The sequence below is a fragment of the Asparagus officinalis genome, chromosome 6, assembly GCF_001876935.1.
Source record: "Asparagus officinalis chromosome 6, Aspof.V1, whole genome shotgun sequence".
Classification (NCBI taxonomy): Eukaryota; Viridiplantae; Streptophyta; class Magnoliopsida; order Asparagales; family Asparagaceae; genus Asparagus; species Asparagus officinalis.
The window spans coordinates 4,510,287-4,529,591 of record NC_033799.1 but is presented as its reverse complement, the minus strand read 5'-3'; the positions used below and the strand labels follow the sequence as shown (position 1 = coordinate 4,529,591).

At 36.4% G+C, this 19,305-nt stretch overlaps 1 protein-coding gene and 1 long non-coding RNA gene across 2 annotated transcripts in view; one reads left to right on the top strand and one right to left on the bottom strand.

The window, feature by feature from the left end:
• Positions 589-9,088, bottom strand: LOC109844430 (diacylglycerol kinase 5-like). Its single transcript, XM_020413450.1, has 13 exons — positions 8,942-9,088; positions 7,688-7,901; positions 7,082-7,204; positions 6,844-6,972; positions 6,020-6,105; positions 5,375-5,498; positions 5,180-5,228; positions 3,951-4,033; positions 3,802-3,869; positions 3,057-3,131; positions 2,049-2,136; positions 1,817-1,933; positions 589-1,166 (listed from the first exon to the last, which is right to left on the bottom strand). Exons 2-13 carry the CDS (start codon positions 7,886-7,888, stop codon positions 834-836), a joined length of 1,476 nt encoding a protein of 491 aa, XP_020269039.1. The 5' UTR covers positions 7,889-7,901; positions 8,942-9,088; the 3' UTR covers positions 589-833.
• Positions 12,841-19,305, top strand: part of LOC109845417 — a 10,294-nt gene continuing 3,829 nt past the window's right edge. The window contains exons 1-2 of the long non-coding RNA XR_002248343.1: positions 12,841-13,386; positions 18,001-18,279. This is a non-coding gene — a long non-coding RNA (uncharacterized LOC109845417). The remainder of the gene's footprint in view (positions 13,387-18,000; positions 18,280-19,305) is intronic.

The following is a 19,305-nucleotide window of genomic DNA, read 5'->3' as shown; positions in this document are numbered from 1 at the left end:
TTACATATTTGCTAATGTCAGTCAATTTCCCTATAGTTTTCCATAAAACTAGGGAACCAAACCCCCCTTATTTCCATGTTAAAAAACACTAGGGGCACACCTTGGGACACACTCCTAACCACACCCCTCACCTGCTATAGTGCAGGGGGGTCCCACTTGAGATTTTTTAAAAAATCTCAAGTGGGACCCCCCTGCACTGTAGCAGGTGAGGGGTGTGGTTGGGAGTGTGTCCCAAGGTGTGCCCCTAGTGCTCCTCTTCCATGTTTGCTATATCCACTCTCAAACAGTAATTTTGGGAGTTGGATTACCGAAAATGCCCTTTTGATGTTGAGGGGGTTTAGTTTGACAGAAGGGCAATTTAGTCCTCACACACCCCCAAAGTTACTGTTTGGAAGTGTGAATAGTTGGACCCTTTCATTTCACGCTGTATGACCTAAATTTTGCATCCCGGTAATATCCTGAACTTTTTTCACCACTGCTAACATAGAGATAGAAATATAGCTCAGTTTTCTGTTGATTTAAAACATTTATTTACAGAGTCGATATCATCAACGACAATAAACACAGCAATAAAAACATTTACCTACATTAATGGGGGGAAATACTATACAAAAGATTTTGAAGTTATGATAGAGCTTGCTTTCTCATTTATACATTTTCCAGTCTAAACAACCACCACCACATGAATGTGAAAGAGGGAAAAAAAACAAAATATTCATAGCGCTGAAGTTACAGCAACAATTTTCAAAAAAAAAAAAAAAAACAAAAAAAAAAAAGACAACAGCAATTCAAAATAACAATCTCAATAGAGTCAGCACAATCTATAAACTCATTCAACTGAGATGAGCAATGTCAACGTCCTCAGGAAGTCTGAAAGTATCAGCAGCCCCAAACTTCCTCCTCTCCTCCAACTCCTCATCTGAGTCCTCACCCCAGCTGTCTTCATCGTCATGTTGACTATTGGCAGCTGAAGGAGTCGATGGATCATGGACACTCTTAGCGATGCAGTGCTGAGCCGCAAGCATGTTCACTTGGCCGAGGTGGGAGATTTCCACCATTACGGTGTCATCGTTTTCAGGCAGAGGCTGCTTCCATGGCTCTCCGTCGATTCTCATGTATGTGCAGTCTGCTGCTCCCTTGTGGAACTCGAAGCGAACTTTACGACCCTGAATGTAGAAGAATGGGTAGATATTGAATGAAGTGAATTTTAGGAATGATCTATCTGTGTTAATTGTCAATGCTCTTCAAATTAGTGAATTCTTTCATGGAGATAAAATGTAACATTAATAACAAAACCATTTGATAACAAAACAATTTAGTTTTGCTTTGTTGAATACAACATGCGAACTTAAAGGGTCTCTTTGGCAACTGCAAAGTAAACGGAAAGAACTAAAAATGAGAAAGTGACTTTCTTTCCTAAATCAGCATTTTGTAGCCCTTTACTCTAAAATTTGGAGAAAGCGGGTGAGAAGTGAATAAGGCAAGAGAAATTATTATTTTATTCTTTTTGTTTATCGTTTCACTTATATAGTTTCTAGTCTTTACTTCTCACGACAATCAAACATGACATAAATAATAAGCAAACGCCACATAAGTTATCATCTCAACTTCTCACCTTTGCACTTTCTAGTGTCGAAAACAAGATTTGTAAATAAAAGATGGAAGAGAAAGTGATTTCTAAACGAAGTACTTTTTCTCGCTTTCTAGTTTTCATTTACTTCCTGAATGCGAAACAGCCCCTATAAAGGGCAGAGGTCCAACATGCTCTCTATAACAGATGTATACATGAACATATTGATGTATGTAAGCTCCTCACCTGTGCAAGGCGAGTGCCATGTCCTTTGGGAGCAAGCAAAACGAGTCCATGCCAAGCATCTCGGAACCCAACAATCTCAATAAGGCCGTCATCTACGTATGGTGGGGTCAAGTCTCTCTATGGTATATCAGAACTCAAATATTAGAAAGAATGCGTAAATTTTGAAACGCAATCAAGTATACAGTCCACTTGTGGAATGGAAAATATTTAATTGGCAAACTATTGAACTCACATCTCGTGCTTTCCTTGGATTTGGAGTTCCCCAAGGGTTTAGTCCTCCAGAAAAGCTAGGCAGGTTCAGACATATGATTGACCTTATGCTGTAAAAGGTATTGCACATTGATTATAACCAAGATAACAATATCCAGCTATCTCATTAGGAAATCAGTTATACACTTAGTATGTTAGTTTTATTGAAATGACTCAAATGAAGAAATAAAACAAAACAATTGATAAAGTTTATACAAATTGGACTTATGTAAACAGAATTCAACAGAAAAGAGATTCATCAACACCCTTTGTGTGCAAGTCTGCGAGCAATTAGGTTATAACACTTTTAATGTATTTTCAGGATTCTCAAAAAACAGATATGTCAATAACTTGTCTTTTCATTTAACAGTTTTAGGAAGGAACCTATAGTACGGGAGGGGTCTGCATGCAGTTTAGTTATCATTTAATCAACTTACTAAAGTGCATCAGAAATAACAATGTTGCTAGACAAGATGGGGAAAACATATAATTTAATTAAGAAAATAAATTAAGATATCAAATTTTGATGGATTATTGGGATAATTTATTTGGTGATAGCTCACAAGAAATTGCTAGTCAATGTTTGAGTAACAGATTTGGGACACAGATGAAAGAAGATATTTAAAATCATTGATGTGGATTGCCATTTCACAGATGAAATTGCTAGTCCATCGGTGTAGAGAGAAGTAAATCAAACTGTCAGAAAGGAGACCACATTTTTGTAGGCTTTTCCTAGGGGCATTGAAAACAATTACGCAGAAATGAAGAATGCCATGGTCGGAATACTCTCAGTTCCTTGCAAAAATGTAAGGAAAAATCACTAAAAAATAATCACAGATACCAAAGGAATGATATATAAAAATGATACAGATAAGACAAACATGAGATTAAAATCTATGCTCCCTATTGATTTATCAATATAAGTATACATATCAAGGAAATCATGCCATACCGAGAAATGTAGCAGACAAAGTCATAAGTGTTAGCCTACCTGGACGGAATGCGAAGATCTTCCCAATGGCCATGCCGTTTTAGGATTTTAACTTTTGCAAGTTGTGCTATATTCCTGCATTTGAAGTAAAGCATTTGTTCCTATATAATAGATATAAAGAAAGTAGAAGGATTGTTCCTTTTGGTCTACGAACTTGAACCGCATGACCAAACCAGAAAGTTACGTTTTCCTAACTGCCATCCGATTTTCAAGGTTTAGTGCCGACTGCCGACCTCATGCTGTAGTTGCCTTGGTAAGGAAAGCTAGTACCAAGACTAACGATTTACTGCAGATCGACTAAATATCATAAAATCTGACCATCTCTAAAGGAACCTTCTAAAATTAGAGTTACGCTCCTAAATCAACCCATTTAGACAGTAAAGAGTCAGAGATCATGATTTTACTGTATGATGCTCGATAAATCTCTCATTAATGAATTTTAAGCCATGTTGACACGTTTGGGCTGCCACAACACATTTTCTCAAGTAATTTAACGTTGAATTGTTTAAAAAAGTTAAACATTTGCATCTCGTCTATGAAAGTTATGTATTAATCTTCTATAACCAAATGCAAAAAAAAAAGGAGGCTTGTCCTTAATTACTAAGGTTTACTTAACACGGTAAATGTAGATTGGAAAACGGATATGGTATCGCCAGCAGGCCAATTTTTATAAACTGATGCAAACATTTAATGCCAATCAGGCCAGTTTTTATGAACTGATGCAAATATTTAATGTCAATATTACCTTGAAGAGGGATGAAGAAGAGATGCACAAAACCATCCTTGAGTACATCCAAGCTTAGCATAGGTAGTCTACATTGAAAGAATGGTATTACTGCATTTAAACTTTGTAAACCAGAAGTATGATCAGCCATTTGAAAGTGGAAAAATGACCTGGTTGACTAACTGGTTCTTGAATTTTTCTGGATGGAGCTTCCGCTCCGAATGAAACGCATATGATACTTGAGCATCCATTCCTACAGCATAGGAAAAGCCAGAACACGGAATCACACTCAACAGACACAATATTTTGATTTATTCTTTCCTATGCTGGAAAAGAGTTACAGAATAAGTGTCAGCAGGATACTATTTACCAGAAATATTCTTTTTTACATCAATATTGCCCAAGAGGATAGATTTTAAGATGATATATGTGCAAGCATATAATTACCTTATGGATGTTATGCTTGAATCACCAAAAAGAAAATATACTATATCCCACATTGCTCAATTTATTCAGCAATTATAAAATAACAGGAAGATCTGCTTAGCAAGCTATTTAATCCTTAGGAACATTGCAGATTAAATCGAGGATCTAATAAGTTATTTAGTAATCGTATTTCACTTGCAAATTTTATAATCAAAACCATCTTTTGCTACTTCTTTCTCAATGTGCTTCTGTCCTTGACTGTTGGCTTCCCGCAAAGAAGCCTTCCCCGATGGATATTGAATATATCTAGTTAAGAAAAATCAATGTACTAAGGATTTTCTCCAGTAGAGAAGTCTGTTAGAAGCACCAAGACCAAAGCAGAATGCCACTACAGCAGCAATAAAAATAAAAGTAAGTTTTTTCTTGTGTCGAGGGATGACAATGGTAATATGATAATCAATTGCAGCCTAAGGCCAAACCCACGATCTTAGATAACCTAACAAAAAATAAGTTCAGTCTCAAATTCCCTCATATATGTCTCCCTTTTTCACTTAAAGGAGTTGAATAGCCCTTAACTGAGGGGAGGAACAGAATTCACATAGAGCCCCAGAGTTTTGGGATAAAGGCTTTGTTGTTGCTGAATACATTGAGCCCCATTTTCCTTCTTAGTATGGGCACTCATACAAGCCTATATAAAGATCACTGAATTTTAAAGAAAATAGATGTGTCCAAATTATATCAGCAAGCATATTTCTTAATGAGAAAGAATAAAACAGCTATCACTGGAACTCTTAGAATATCATGAAAAGGATGGTTATGGTTTTGAATAAATTAATTTGAAATCAGGATTATTCTTTCCGGATTGCCACATTCTTTTTTACCTTGTAAGCTCCAGAGACATTCTTGCTCAATTAAAAGGATTATATTGTAAGCTCCAGAGACATTCTTGTTCAATTAAAAGGAAAAACCTTACCCATACTGAAGTAGTTCCAAAATCCCCCACGGAACGTATGATAACCTTCCTAAGAAGAAATCAACATCAAAGAGTCAGTCAAATTTGAAAATGATAACAAGACAGCAACTTAATCTGCCAATAAAAGTTCTGTATGTACTGATTTTACTGCTGGTGTCTGCAGAGCTAACTATTTCAAAAAACAGATTCCCTTACCACATTAAGTTTGTCCGTATGTGAGACACGATGAAATGCATGAAGAGAATGTGGCAATTCAAGGGGCGCAATTGGATCACAGGTGCTTCCATTGGGAGCTCTCATCCTCATAATAATATGCCAGCTGAATTAAAGAAGAAAATTCAAGTGAACAATATATTCTGTGCCTTAAAAGCTACATCAGGTAAGTAGTAAATCTCCTCTTGCCACCTAGTTACGTTACATGTAAAAAGATAGGGGGAAAGACTTTATAAAATGTATAAATTCTCAGAAATTCAAGTCAGTAGCTTAAAAAATAATTAATTGTGAACTTTGGTAAGCCTAGATCTGTAAACCGTAGTCTAGTACCACTCAAATGTACAGGATAACAGGCTCAGAGGAGAGACCAAGGGGCGTTGACAATTACAAGAATGTCGATAGGTGTCAGGTTCATTAGTCAGGATTGCTACAGCTCACAAAGCAACACATAATTAAAAAAGAAAGAATGAGGAGAAATGACAAGTAAGAAAACAGAAGATAACTGTTTGCTAATAATATGGGCCAAGGCCCTCTTTTCCCTGAAAAAAAAAGGAGATAGAAGATAAATGATTCACAGATAAGTGAAGATGTTCTACAAAAGAAGATAATTCCACAAATCTGAAGTACCTATCAATTTTCATCTCCCTTGCCTTCAGCACTTGATGCAAAAAAGATTCCACAGCCTGGCGATCTGTACCGGGATTCTTCTTTCCCTGCAGAACAGTTAAATGCATATCACAAAGTAAACATTTTTATGAACATAAGTACTCAATGATCTATTATAGGAAATTTATAAAAATATGCGCTGTCAAAGTCAATCTTATGAAGAAGAAAAAATTGTGTGCATAAAAATACACTAGAGAGAACACTAGTTGTATCAGTATTCATTCGGCTTCATTATTGTCTTTAAAACTTCAAACTATATGTCAGGATCTTCAAAAATGGTCATTGATTGATAGAGAGGATTACATAGGAAAAGATCAATTAGCCAAGGAAAAACCCTTTATATGTTTACTGGTGATGTATCATTGACCATGTACTCTACCAAATATAACTATGATATGCTAAGGATGGCTAACATGGCAAGCCTTGGCTTCATATCGAGGACTCAAAGATCAAGTGAATAAACGTGAAGGCTCCAACTTCCAAAGACGTCTGCTATGTAGGTTACATATTACATACATATAAGCAAATCACACACAATATTGCACATGTAATCACACACAATATGACATAAATGTACGGATGCATGAACAACACACTCATTCATGTGCCACGTGCCCGTACATGGCCGCCTGCCCGCACCCACACACAGGAGTCAGGACATGAACAAATGATAGATTTGAGCCCCCTCTTTTCTAAGATGTTTCATTTTTGCATGGTACATTTTAAATGTAAATACAAGGAAAGGAAAAGTCAAATAAAGAAAAAAAACACAACGATTGACCTACCCAGCCAAATGAATATGGAAGGTTGTTTCCAGTTCCCAAAGGCACTGTAGCAATAGGAGGTGGATGAGGCAATTTGAGGTCAGAAACCACTCCAAGAAGCCAACTTGCTGTTCCATCACCACCAGCAACCTAGTCAAGTACCTTTAGTTTAGTAGTAAAACTAGTCGACACTGGAAAAAAAATCTTCTAGGACAGAAATATAGCATCGTTTTTAGTGCCGCCTTTCACCAAGACTCACAATTAATCTCAAGTTATTCTCAACTTGTGCGGCAAGATCGTCACCAATGGACTTTAGCTTTTCCAAATTGGAGTAAATCCCATGCAACACCTTGTCAGGAGCCTCCTCTCCTAAGTCAAAAACCTGAAGAACATGGAACTCATAACATAAATAAGAAAACTAACAGTCACAAAAAATGTTTAATACACCAAACTGTCTACGACCAGCAATGCCAATACCTAAGGCCTAGCTTGGCAACCTGGTTTCACTTAAGTTTTCCTCCAAACTACAAATTTGAAATCAAGCCAAGATAGGGTTTTCTAAGCATGGGTCAATGAAAACCATGGTTCGGAAAATCCCTCTCGGAGCAATTTTCTGAAACCATGATGAACCAAAGTCTGCAATTAAGTTAAATTCTGTTTCCAAAACTACAGCTTATATGCATACAAATCAACGGTTTCAATTGAACTTAAATGAAGCCTTGGTTTCAGAAATGCCGTTGCCAAACTAGGCCTTACTCTGCTTCAGTGACTCTCCTGTCCATAGATCTTGACACTTCAAGTTTGATCTTTTTGTTTGGAGCTTTGAAATTTGAATGTGCTTTTACTCTGAGCAATCGATAACTACCTGATCCTTGTTGAGTAGCTCGCGATATGTTGCAAGCAAATTACCTCCAAGCTGACCACCACTTCTGGAATTGATGAAAACTATGACAGGGCACTTGGGTACATAACTAAGCTTCTCCATCTCCAAGTTTGGTACTAGTATATAATCTGGAATATAAAACTCCTTTAACATTTGCTCAGTTTCAGCTACGTTGCTGCCCATCTCTCTACTCGGCCTACAGAAATTACACCGTATAATTCAGCAATATTAACAGTTTAACTTGATCCTTAAAGCTATTTCCCAGAACAATGTGGCACAAGACAAAATAAAAAGAAACAAAGCTTAAGAAAAATGAATGTCACCTACTACATAATGGTCTATCAAAATTATAAAAACTAATACATGAATTATATAACAACTGGTATCAGCTTTCGCCACATTGGAGCATTGAGGACCAAAGGAACTACAAAACCAATAAAATTCTGAAACTGTGAGATAGATGATAGTGGTTTTTCCTCTGCTTTGTTAGCAAAATCCAAGCTACATATTTTGAGAGGTGAAATGCTTCAACATATCAGAAAGTCGACGACGTAATAGCAGCTCCATCAAAACCCTACGAGCTGCCCAATCTGCTATCAGACACCCGAAGCCAACCCCGTGTCAGGCAATACATGCGCAGACATTTTATTCCATTCCAAGCTCTTAATGAAACGATTCAAGTTGAGCTCTCTCGCTCCCACATCAAAAATTCCTCAGCAATAACAGCAATACAAAGCACGAACTTGCACGCTGAGCACGTCTCATATGCATTATTTTAGATTTTTTTCGGTGTGTGTCAAAATTACAGCACCAATCACAAAGTTCACGCATGGAAAAGATCGACTCATTGAGATCAAATTGTCTACATAACAATCAAGATTCCTACTTCATCCCCATCCCCAGCTCAAAACACCAAGATTTCCACTGAACACCGATCTAATCCACAGAATCTGATTGAATTTAAAAAAAAAAACTCACATTTTGGAGCTATGAAAGGATCCAAGAGCGCGATATCTGTAAGATTTCACATCGCGAAGCTTAACGCGGCAAGATCTCACGGAATTCCTCAACCGATTCCACAATAGGCGAGCGTATCCGCTCCCTTTCTTCTCCATTTTATCGATTTTATTTATTATTTTTTTTTTGGGAAAAAAATGAAAATTTTGGAAGCGAGCTATAGAAAACGACGAACGAAACCCTTGGGGAAAATTTTTTTTGAAAATTGGAGAAGCTTACCGGTGACGAGGATGAGGATCGACGCAGAGAGAGGTTTGGGAAGCGATTCTTTCTCCCGAATTGAATCCAGAATCCGAAAGGCCAGCAGTCACTGAGGAGGGAAAAACAAAACAAAAGCTGCTCCTTTTGACCCTTTCTTCCTCTAGTCTAAATTGCACATAACCCCCTTAATAGAAGGAGGGGGTTATATGCAATTATCCTCGTCAAAATGTTGTGACACAAAATATTTGTTTATACTCTAAAATCCATAGGGGGCAACGTGAGGATGCAATCTATTTTGCATTGTGCAAAGAGGTTGATATCCAAATTCCACTCAAGAAAGCTATTAATGCTTGGAATTAATAAACATGAGTGTTCTTGAAATGATTTTTATAGCTTGTTTGGATGGAAGGTAGAAAGGGGGAATGGAAGTGAAATTTAATTTTAACCTTGTTTGGGAGTTCCGTTTACAAAGATAGAGGAGGGGAATATGGGGGAGAAATTTGAGTCAATATCTTACACCCCAAATTAGGGTGACTGGGTGAGTGTAATGAAGGGGAAGGGAAGGAAGGTAAACTTTTCCCCTTCCTTCCATTCCCTAAGTCATCTGCCAAACACACTGTTAAGCAGGAGAGAGACAGATGGGGAGAGTTGAGGGACAATGAGTATTAGTTCTCTTTTTTTTAGATCTCTCTTTTGTTTAACGAGTTTTTCTTGTTAACAAAACATGTATCTTTTTTATATTATTATTATTATTATATTTTTAGCTATAAGAGCATCTCCAACAGCTTTTAGTTAGGTTTTTGGCCCAACAGATTCCCCATCTCATTCCCCAAAATAAGGATGGAGGAGAAAAAATGAGGAAGCTTCCCCAAATCTGCAGCATTCTCCAAATTTTTGGAGGAAAAAATGGATTCTTCAAAATGGGGAAGCTGTTGGAGTTGGTGTAAAAATTAGTTGGAGAATTTGACTTTTGCTTCCCCATTTTGAAGAAAGTTTTGGAGAAGCTGTTGGAGATGCCCTAATACTTTTTTCCTTTTTTTTTGTGCTGTGCAATTTTATATCTCGAATATTTCATGTCTCAAGTTTATCCCTTTATTATCTAATGCTGACCTGATTCTACCGAGGTTACAGTGTGGAGCAACATTTTTGCAAAACAATCCAAAAATCAAAAGTACCACAAATGTAAATAGAGAAAATGCAAGGACAAACACGCACTGAGGCGGCACAAAATATCTTGGGATCTGAGATTTCTGTATTTGCACTCATGAAGCACGAGAGCCCAAACCAAAATGTCAAAATCCCACTGTTGGCCCCACTTGTATATGAAATTGGAATTTTTAGGAAGGGGCTGCTTTTGCATCTCATTATCTCCCATAGAAATTGAATTAATAATTCATGCTTCCTAATCGGCTAAATTATCAAATTAATGTTTTTTAACATTATGTTTTATCACTTTGTTGTTTTCTTCCAACTTGGCTATATTTTGATATTAAAACCTAACATTCGATCTTCGTTAGGCTTATTTTTTCGTCTTTGACGAATTTGAACCAATCTAAAAATGACGTGACAATGAATAAATAACATGACAGAAATCATACGATTATCATATGCTTTTCTCTCTCCTCTATTTAAAATTTAGATTTATATCCAAAAGATTTTCTTTTTAATCTCATCTTCAAAACATAATCATCTTCAGATTAGGGAAAGCTCTATCGTGTCATCTCAACCTCAACCTCAAGCTCAAAGGAATTGGACCGCAAGTAAGAATTGAACATGGTTTCAATAGTTTTACTTAAAAGACTAATTTGTAAAATTTACTCAAATTTTTTTCCATAATCTAGGTTTCATTCAATTAAGTCCTTTCTAATCACTTAACTAAATTACTTTTTAAAGTACAAAAAAAGTTAATTAAGATTACTCTTTTATCCCTTTCTTGAACCAATCAATCAACATACTATACTCAACTAATAAAAGTAAAAACCTGTTTGCATATTTTCGCCACTTGGCAAATTCCAAGAGCTCTAACATTTAGTAATTAATAATTCTTTTTTTAACCATCTCATTTTAATTCACTACCCTCTACATGTTGAAAATCCCTAGTCGTTGTCTTTCAATTTTCTCTAAATCATTTATTTTGTTCTCTCTTTCCAAAAATACTAATTTAACCCCGTGCACTGCACGGGTAACAACTAGTGTGTAACAAACACTGGTTTAGGCCCTTAATCCTAAAGCGTGATAATTGCACACATTTTGTCTGTGCAATGAACTTGAAGCGTACAGTAACACCTTGTTTGGATTGAGGGGAATGAGGGTGAAGAGAAGTTAGGGGAACCATTCACCTCTATTCACCTTGTTTGGGAATACTTAGGAGGTGAAGTTAATTCACCCTGATTCCCCTTGGTTCACCCCCTAACGTCTCGTTTGGTACGCGGGAATGAGGAGGAATGAAATGTAATTCCCACTTCTCATTCCCTCATACCAAACACACCTATATTTTAGATGTTGGAATGACCATTCCCTAGGAATGATCATTCCCACTATTTGTGGGAATGAGCATTCCAAGTGAGAAGATAAGGAATGGTCATTCCCATTCAAGTGAGAGTCAAAAACTAGTTAGGTATTTTTCAATTATATCCATATTAATAATAAAGAATGTTTGGGTGAGGCGCTATGCAAGTGGGCAATTTTAGATTGACAATTTAGGCTAGTATATCATTTTGCTATTTCGAAACTTATTATTTTAGTTGGTATTGTTTTATGGATTTTTGCTATTATGAATTGAGTGATTTTGATACTTAATCAAATAAGTTAATTTATATATCTAGAACTGTGGATTGTGGATATCATTCTTTTTTTTTGGACCTATGAAAGATATGATAATCTTTTTTTTTCCTTTAATTTTTAAGACTAAGAAATAGCGAGTATTGTTTAAAAAATAAAAACGAAACATACACCTGATGGATAACACGAGCATTAGTATAACACATACCTAGATTAATATAACATATGCGTATATAAAATTATTTAGTTATTATCATTAATGTTTATTTTTTATCTTATTAAAAATCTATGTTATTGTAAGGGCATTATTAGAAAATAAGATTTCATTCTCACTTGTGTACTAATGATACCAAACATGGGAATGGGAATGAGATTTCCATTCTAGCTTCATTCTACGAACGCACCCAAACAAGAGAATGAGAATGATCATTTCATTCCCACATGCAATCCATTCCATTCATTCTTCCATTCCATTCCCAAGTCTGTCCATTCCCGCGTACCAAACGAGGCGTAATAGTATAAAATTTGTTACCCCCCAAATTGGGGTGTAACCAGGGAAGGGAATTCCCTTCCCTTCCCTTCCCTTTACTCAGTTTCTCTTAACTTTTCTTCACCCCCTACAAATCCAAACAAGCCCTTAGTGTCCACTACCTTGTTCTTTTCTTAGCAGACGGATGCTACTGATTTCTCATTATGATTCATGAAAGAAATTTAACGCTAACTTTAGTACAAATCCTATGCATCTCTTTTACGTGATAAGAAAGTAATCAGACATATTAATGTGACAATTAATAAATTTATTAGGTCGATGAAGAGAAGATGGAAAAAGTCTGAAAAATGTTTGATAATAAATAAAATAGTCATTCAGAAAAAACAATAATAAAAATGTTCAATTGCCATTTATCATTCCAGCAACCAATGAAGCTATTACTTACGGTAGGTATGTTTGATAACCAGTATTTCATTTTGAATATTGTACTTGATCTAATTTTATTGTTTGAATTTAAGAGAGTTTGAATTCTGGATATTGACCCAAATCCATTGATATTAATTGAAATTAGTGGAGGGGAGTAAAATACAACAAGTAAAATAAAAGAAGATCTCGGTTCCCGGACCGTGAGTTAAATTATTAACAACATTCTTCTAAAAACTATTAATTAAAATAATCAAATTTAAGTTAATAAAATAACTTTCCCCCCTCCATTCTCTTTTAACGGCTAAACAATTGTCTATATCACAGGCCCTGAGCTCCTCGCCTCTCTCTCTCTCTCTCCCCCCCCTACTGTAACAATCCGGCCCATCTCCACCATACCCGGCCCAGTTCCAGGCCCACTATCAAACCCCCTCTCTTCCCAAATCCTCTCTCATTCCAAATTCTGCTCCATCACTTTTACAATCTACGATGGAAGGGTGCCTTCAATCTTTGGATTTTGACAGTGCATATAAGATGTTTGACGAAATGGCAAAGAGAAATGTGGTTTGTGGGAGCATGTTGTTCTCTTGGTCTGTGAGTTGTGGTTAATTGGAGGAAGCATTTGGAGCAGTATAAGTTGGTGCAAGTTGTACTTTGGGAATCTTGACGTGTTTTCTTGGAATTCGATAATCGATGTGTACGATAAACACGGAGACATGAGGCTGGAGGTTTGTTGGATTCTACATCGATGGCGCAAAGTTGGCCAAAGGTCAGTAACCAGTAGTTTTTTGGATTTTATAGAGTTTTAAAATTGCCAAGTCTTACTTTATAAGTCACCTTTGTTCATGATATTTTCTGATAGTTTCCAACCAGTAATGTGCATCTCATGCATGAGATTGTTATCCAGTGATTTGCGTTTGGTAAAACTAACGGTTAATTTATCTTCAGGCGCATTGCCATTTCTTATGAGGAATTTGATTTCTTTTTGAGGTATCGTTTCTTCTGCGGCTTAAATGTGTTTTCTTGCTATTCAATAAACTGTTACCAGGTTCTTGGCAAAGGAGGGACCTACCGGGATATCTAAGAAATAATTCCAATGATATTATAGCGATAGGACATCTTGAGAGACTGTTATTTACATATGCAAAAAGGTAAAGTCTCGAAAGATATACAAACATCCACATTGGTCAGTATAGAGGTTTGGATATGATTTTTTCTTATTTTGAGGTCATTTCTGATTTGTATTGTGATTGAATTGAATTGAATTTCAATAACTATATACAGATGACCGGAGCAACACATCTATGCTCAGAACGATAAAAATGTCGACAAATACAAGAATCATTTCTATTTACATGAAATCATTAACAGAAACATTTGATATCGTGCGCCTACAATTCAACCACTTCTCTTGAAAGTTTTATCGTTTACGACGAAAAACTCGTCCCTCTGCATCTTGTTGAAGAAACCTTGAAACTTCGTCAGGGGGCACATCTCTCCATATTCTAGGCTTATTCATTTTGTACCTATACCCCATTTTAGCAAACCCATGAGCAACTTTATTCCCTTGTCTATAAATATGAGACACATTAAGCGCATCCAATTGAGGAATCAAAATTCTGATCTCTCTAGCATGCCTAATATCATCTTTTGATTTCAACCTCAATCCCTTTAATACAAAATCCACCACATTCTTTGCATCTCCTTCTAGCCAAATATTCAACCATTGATTTTCCAATGCTAATTCAAGCCCACGTTTGGCCGCAACAAATTCTGCAACAGAGCTCGTAGCTTTTCCAATGCGCTCAGCGTACCCAAGCAAAAATTCTCCCTCGTGGTTTCGATAAACACCTCCGATGCTTGCATTGCTGCTACCAACTTTTGATGCGCCGTCGAAGTTTAACTTGATGCAACCAATTTCGGGTTTTTCCCATGAAAACGGAATTGTGTTGTTGTGGTTATTTCTTATAAACGATCTCACTGGATTCAAACTCAAACCTTTTGAAATCATTTTACAAGTGTGAATCATCTTTGGAAATGAAAGAAGAAGACAGAGAATATGAATTACTTTTTAAAGGTTTGAAAGAGAGAAAACTTGTCTTGTTAACCATCCAACTGAATAGATACCCAACCCCACATTCTAAGAAAAGCATGTGCATGTTAACTGCCATTGAAAGGCTTCCATTCATTAACGAAATGGCTGAAAATAACTATAAGAGTTTGAGGCAGTGGGTTGATGATACCTGAACTTAACTACCTAGACAATTATAGGAGGGAGTTGCGGCTAATGTTTGGCATCAAAAAGATAACCATCAAAATTGTAGTAGATGCATTGTAGCAAAATTCCCGCTTTTGAGTTGTAAGGTTTATCTATATATTATGCAAATTCCTTCAAAAGTTCAGATTTTTGGGAGTAAAGATATGATGATTTTCTCCATTTGAAAACTCAGTATTGGTTAAGTGGTCGTTTCCTTCATTTGCAACTAGTAGATAAATGAAATTGAAATGCTCAAAGCACAAATATCTTTTGATTATATATTTCATTGAATTAGATCAATGAACATCTTTAATCATCCATCAATTGACCCCATCATGTTTATTGGTTGGTGGAAATAATTATTTTCTGTAGTTTATTAATAGTAAAGAATAACTAATATATACAAAAATTGATGGGAAAAGAATTTATATTTGTTGTATCAAAAGGATGTTTTAAGTGTTGGTATTGTACCTTTGATTCTTTGTATAATTTTATGAAAATTAGATAGGGTTAGATATCTATCATGATTAGAAGATTGAGTCTCATCATGGTTAGAAGTTTGAATCTTATTCTAATTAGGAAGTTAGGTTAGAGATAGAGTTTTGGTTTTCCTATATATATTCTTCTATTGTTGGAGAAAAAACCAAGCAGAAGAGAGAGAGTCAATATTCTTGTAATCTAGGGCTAGCAGAGGGCGTAACCTGATTCAAGAATATTGTGCGAGAGACGAGGGTTTCGTAGTCTTTTTCCGTATAAAAGATTACATCATTGGGAGAGGGTTTCATAATCTTTGTCTGTTCAAAAGATTGTAAGGAGAAGACTTTGGAGATAATATAAAAGTTGATTATGTATGTGAGGTTGAGAGATTAAGAGATGAGAGTTGAGTGGTTCCTCTTGTAGTTCTTTATGATACATAGTGAATTTCTCGTATTATTGCTCGTGTACGTAGGTCGAAGTTGGTCGACTGAATCACGTAAATCTCGATGTTCTTTCTTCTTGATTGTGGTTGTTTTATATCTTGTTAATTGTGGGTTGGATTCTAAGTTGCGCAAATTGTAGTAGGTGAGGAGACTAAAATTCCCAATGAGTGGTATCAGAGCGATAGTGATGGATTCGGGAGAAAGTTCACAAGATAGACGTCATACACAAGTGAAGATCGGTTGTGTTACAAGAATTAAGATGAAGAAAAAGAAGAAGAAAAAATAAAGAAGATTAATTTGTCTTCTGGTTGAGGGTTGGGAGGTAGATTTCGGCGATCCACGAGTTGATTCCTAGGTTTTGGAGTGTTCTGAACGCGATGAGAGGGTTTGATTTTTCAGATTTTGCTCAGATTGGTCAGAAAATGCTGAAAAGTTCTAATGGTGATAACGCAATAGATCTAATGGAAGATAGGGCAAACGAGTATGCGACAGATAAGACTGATGTAGAGAATCAGATGTGATTCTAGCAGTAGAGTTGTCAGCATATAATTATTCAAAGACATTACAGGAGGAGTAGTTAGTTGGTGTGTAGACTCGAGGAGGACAGTGTTAGATTAGGTAGAGCTTGCAAGCAGACACGACTGAGTGACACATATACTGATGGAGATGGTGACATTGTACTTGAAGACGATGAGCACTCATATTCGATCCAAGCCAAGTGATGGGGGGAAATAGAGGTATTCGACTCGTAGTGTGAAGTAGAAGAGGTGCACCGATATAGTTCGAGAAGAGCAATGCAGTTAGAGTACGAGGACAACAAGTGGGGGAAGGCTACTGTCAAATTCAGCTTGGGAGGAGAAGCATAGTTGATTTGCTTCTAATATCAGAGGTGGCGAAGATCTCTTGGTGCGCACAAGAGAGGTGGAGGCGCCACAGCAAGACATATGAAAGTGAGGGTCATAGGGACATCCGTGCATGTGCTTCGATTTGAAGTGCAAAAAAAATAGAAGATTCTAGCAGGAGAGATAAAGTTTCAAGACGACGATGATATATCTTCAAGGGAGTTTAGGCATCAAATTCAATGTGGAGTTGTTAGGATTCTGTCTTTGATTCTTTATATAACTTCATGAGAATTAGATAGGATTAGAGATCTATCATGATTAGGAGATTGAGTCTCATCATGATTAGGAGTTTGAATCCTATTCTAATTAGAAAGTTAGACTAGAAATAGAGTTTTGATTTTTCTATATATATTCTTCTATTGTTGGAGGAAAAACCAAGCAAAAGAGAGAGCCAATATTCTTGTAATCTGGGACTAGCAGAGAGCGTAACTTGATTCAAAAATATTGTGCGAGAGGTGAGAGTTTCGTAGTTTTTGTCCGTGTAAAAGATTACATCATTGGGAGAGGGTTTCACAATCTTTGTCTGCTCAAAAGATTGTAAGGAGAGGACTTTGGAGATAATATAAGAGTTGATTATGTATGTGAGGTTGAGAGATTGAGAGACGAGAGTTGAGTGACTCCTCTTGTAGTTCTCCCTGATATATAGTGGATTTCTCCTATTGTTGCCCGTGGACGTAGGTCGAAGTTGCTCGACCGAATCACGTAAATCTCAGTATTATTTCTTCTTGATTGTGGTTTTATATTTTGTTGATTGTGGTTGGCTCCCAAGTTGCGCAAATCGTAGTAGGCGGGGAGACTAAAATTCCCAACATAAAGATTTGGAAATATTGAAATATTCTTTCATTCATGAATGTGAGCAAAACTACAATCTGAGGTGGGCTCTAGTATGTTGTGGGTTGTGATAAACTTTTTAGGCCAGGATTTGGCCTCAGTCTTTTATTTCCTGAAGTTTACATCTCGAACTAAGTTTTTGCGCCCCCACCTCCTCTTTTGGGGAACCATTTTTTAACTTTGTTCTGCTCATGTTTCAGTATATACTTGGAATCAAATATTGAGATGTTAGTATTTGTATTTGTCATGAACTCTTTCACTTAAATGGATTTTTGTTTTATTCTTTCAGAAACATTGGGCTTTGTGAGGTTATTTGATGATTTTGGTAGAGGAAAAACTTCTTTTATAAAGTGAATCAGTCCTTAATTGCTTTGGTCCCTGTTAAGTAATAACTAAGGATTAAGGAAGTTAAGCCTAGCTATTGGGCCTATTTGATCATTGAATTATTCACTAATGCAACAAATTTAAAACAGGAGGTGCTTGATCAAGCTGGATTTCTCGAAGTCAACATGGACAATGTATGTCGGGCTTTACTGTTCAACTTAATTTCTGCAGCCAAAAGGTCTCAAGCAAGGTGATCCTCTCTCCTGTCAATTCTGTTCATTTTTCAGGTTGATATTGATACGGGTCGAAATGTCATCTTGGAATCACATCTGTTTGCGAGGGAATGTTTCGAATAAACCCAAAAGCTGAGAACGACCAGGTAGTTCGTGACTCAAAAAGACCTACCTGTTGTAAAGAGAAACGACAAGGTAAACAAGATAATAGTGACTATTAATTATACTAATCTACAGAATCACAACCATTCTGTAACTGTCATGCCTGCGAAAGGTTAATATCCATATTGGCGAATTTGACAACTTATCATTCTTTTACCTAAATGATCACAACAAATATCTTGGATACAATCTAAGAAATTACCAAGAATTTCCTTTACTTAGATGTAATCTTCTGAGTATATACAATGTATAATGACTTAGAATTAGAGGGCTGACACCAGGAAATAACCCCAACGGTCACCTCTTTTGTCTTCTACGTGCATATATGCGTGAATGTTGTTGGTTACGCTGGTTTTCCAAACCACGTACAAATCTTGTTGATGCTTGCATGAATACCTGAACTCAATTAGTCGATTCAATATTAAATGCTCTTCAAAGAATCCTAATCTGGCTAGAAATCACTCAGCTATTGAAGATGATGCTGGTTCTCTAACATTTATCAGTCTCTTCTTAGGGCCTGTTTGGTTGAGACTGTTTTTGCTTGGAAGTTGCTGTAGCTATCAGGCTACAATAGTTTTCACGTCTTTTCCCTGTTTATTACCCTGTTTGGTTGTACAAATAAAAGACTGATACGGCAGTGAAAAAACCCAGCTGGCAGCCTCTGCACAATTTCCCTCCATCTTCTTCCATTTTGGCGTGATTGTTACTGTAGCTGTTAGGTCCAGTTGGACGGCTGAACTAGCAGCTACAATTACATGTCACACACACACAACACACACACGAGAAAGGAACCAAACAGGCCCTTATTCAACCAAGATCTCAACAATACAACGGGAACATATATACGAACAACATCAAAGTGAAGAAAATTCAACATAGTCTTCATGAGTTTAGCAATAAAGAAAAGTCATCATCATCTTCATCAAGCTTGAATTAATACTAGAACACAAAGATGAACCTGGACTCCATAATGTCCTCTTATTCAAACCATAATCACAACGATATGACAATTAACAAGAACACTATGACAACTCGATTAAAAAAAAGGACAATGAAGCG

Coding starts and splice junctions, on each gene's coding strand:
- LOC109844430 (XM_020413450.1), bottom strand. CDS start 7,888: ATGGGCAGCAACGTAGCTGAAACTGAGCAAATGTTAAAGGAGTTTTAT. Junction 4,034..5,179: donor TTGGAACTACTTCAGTATGG/GTAAGGTTTTTC, acceptor CCTATGCTGTAG/GAATGGATGCTCAAGTATCA. Junction 1,167..1,816: donor ATGGCACTCGCCTTGCACAG/GTGAGGAGCTTA, acceptor TTCTACATTCAG/GGTCGTAAAGTTCGCTTCGA.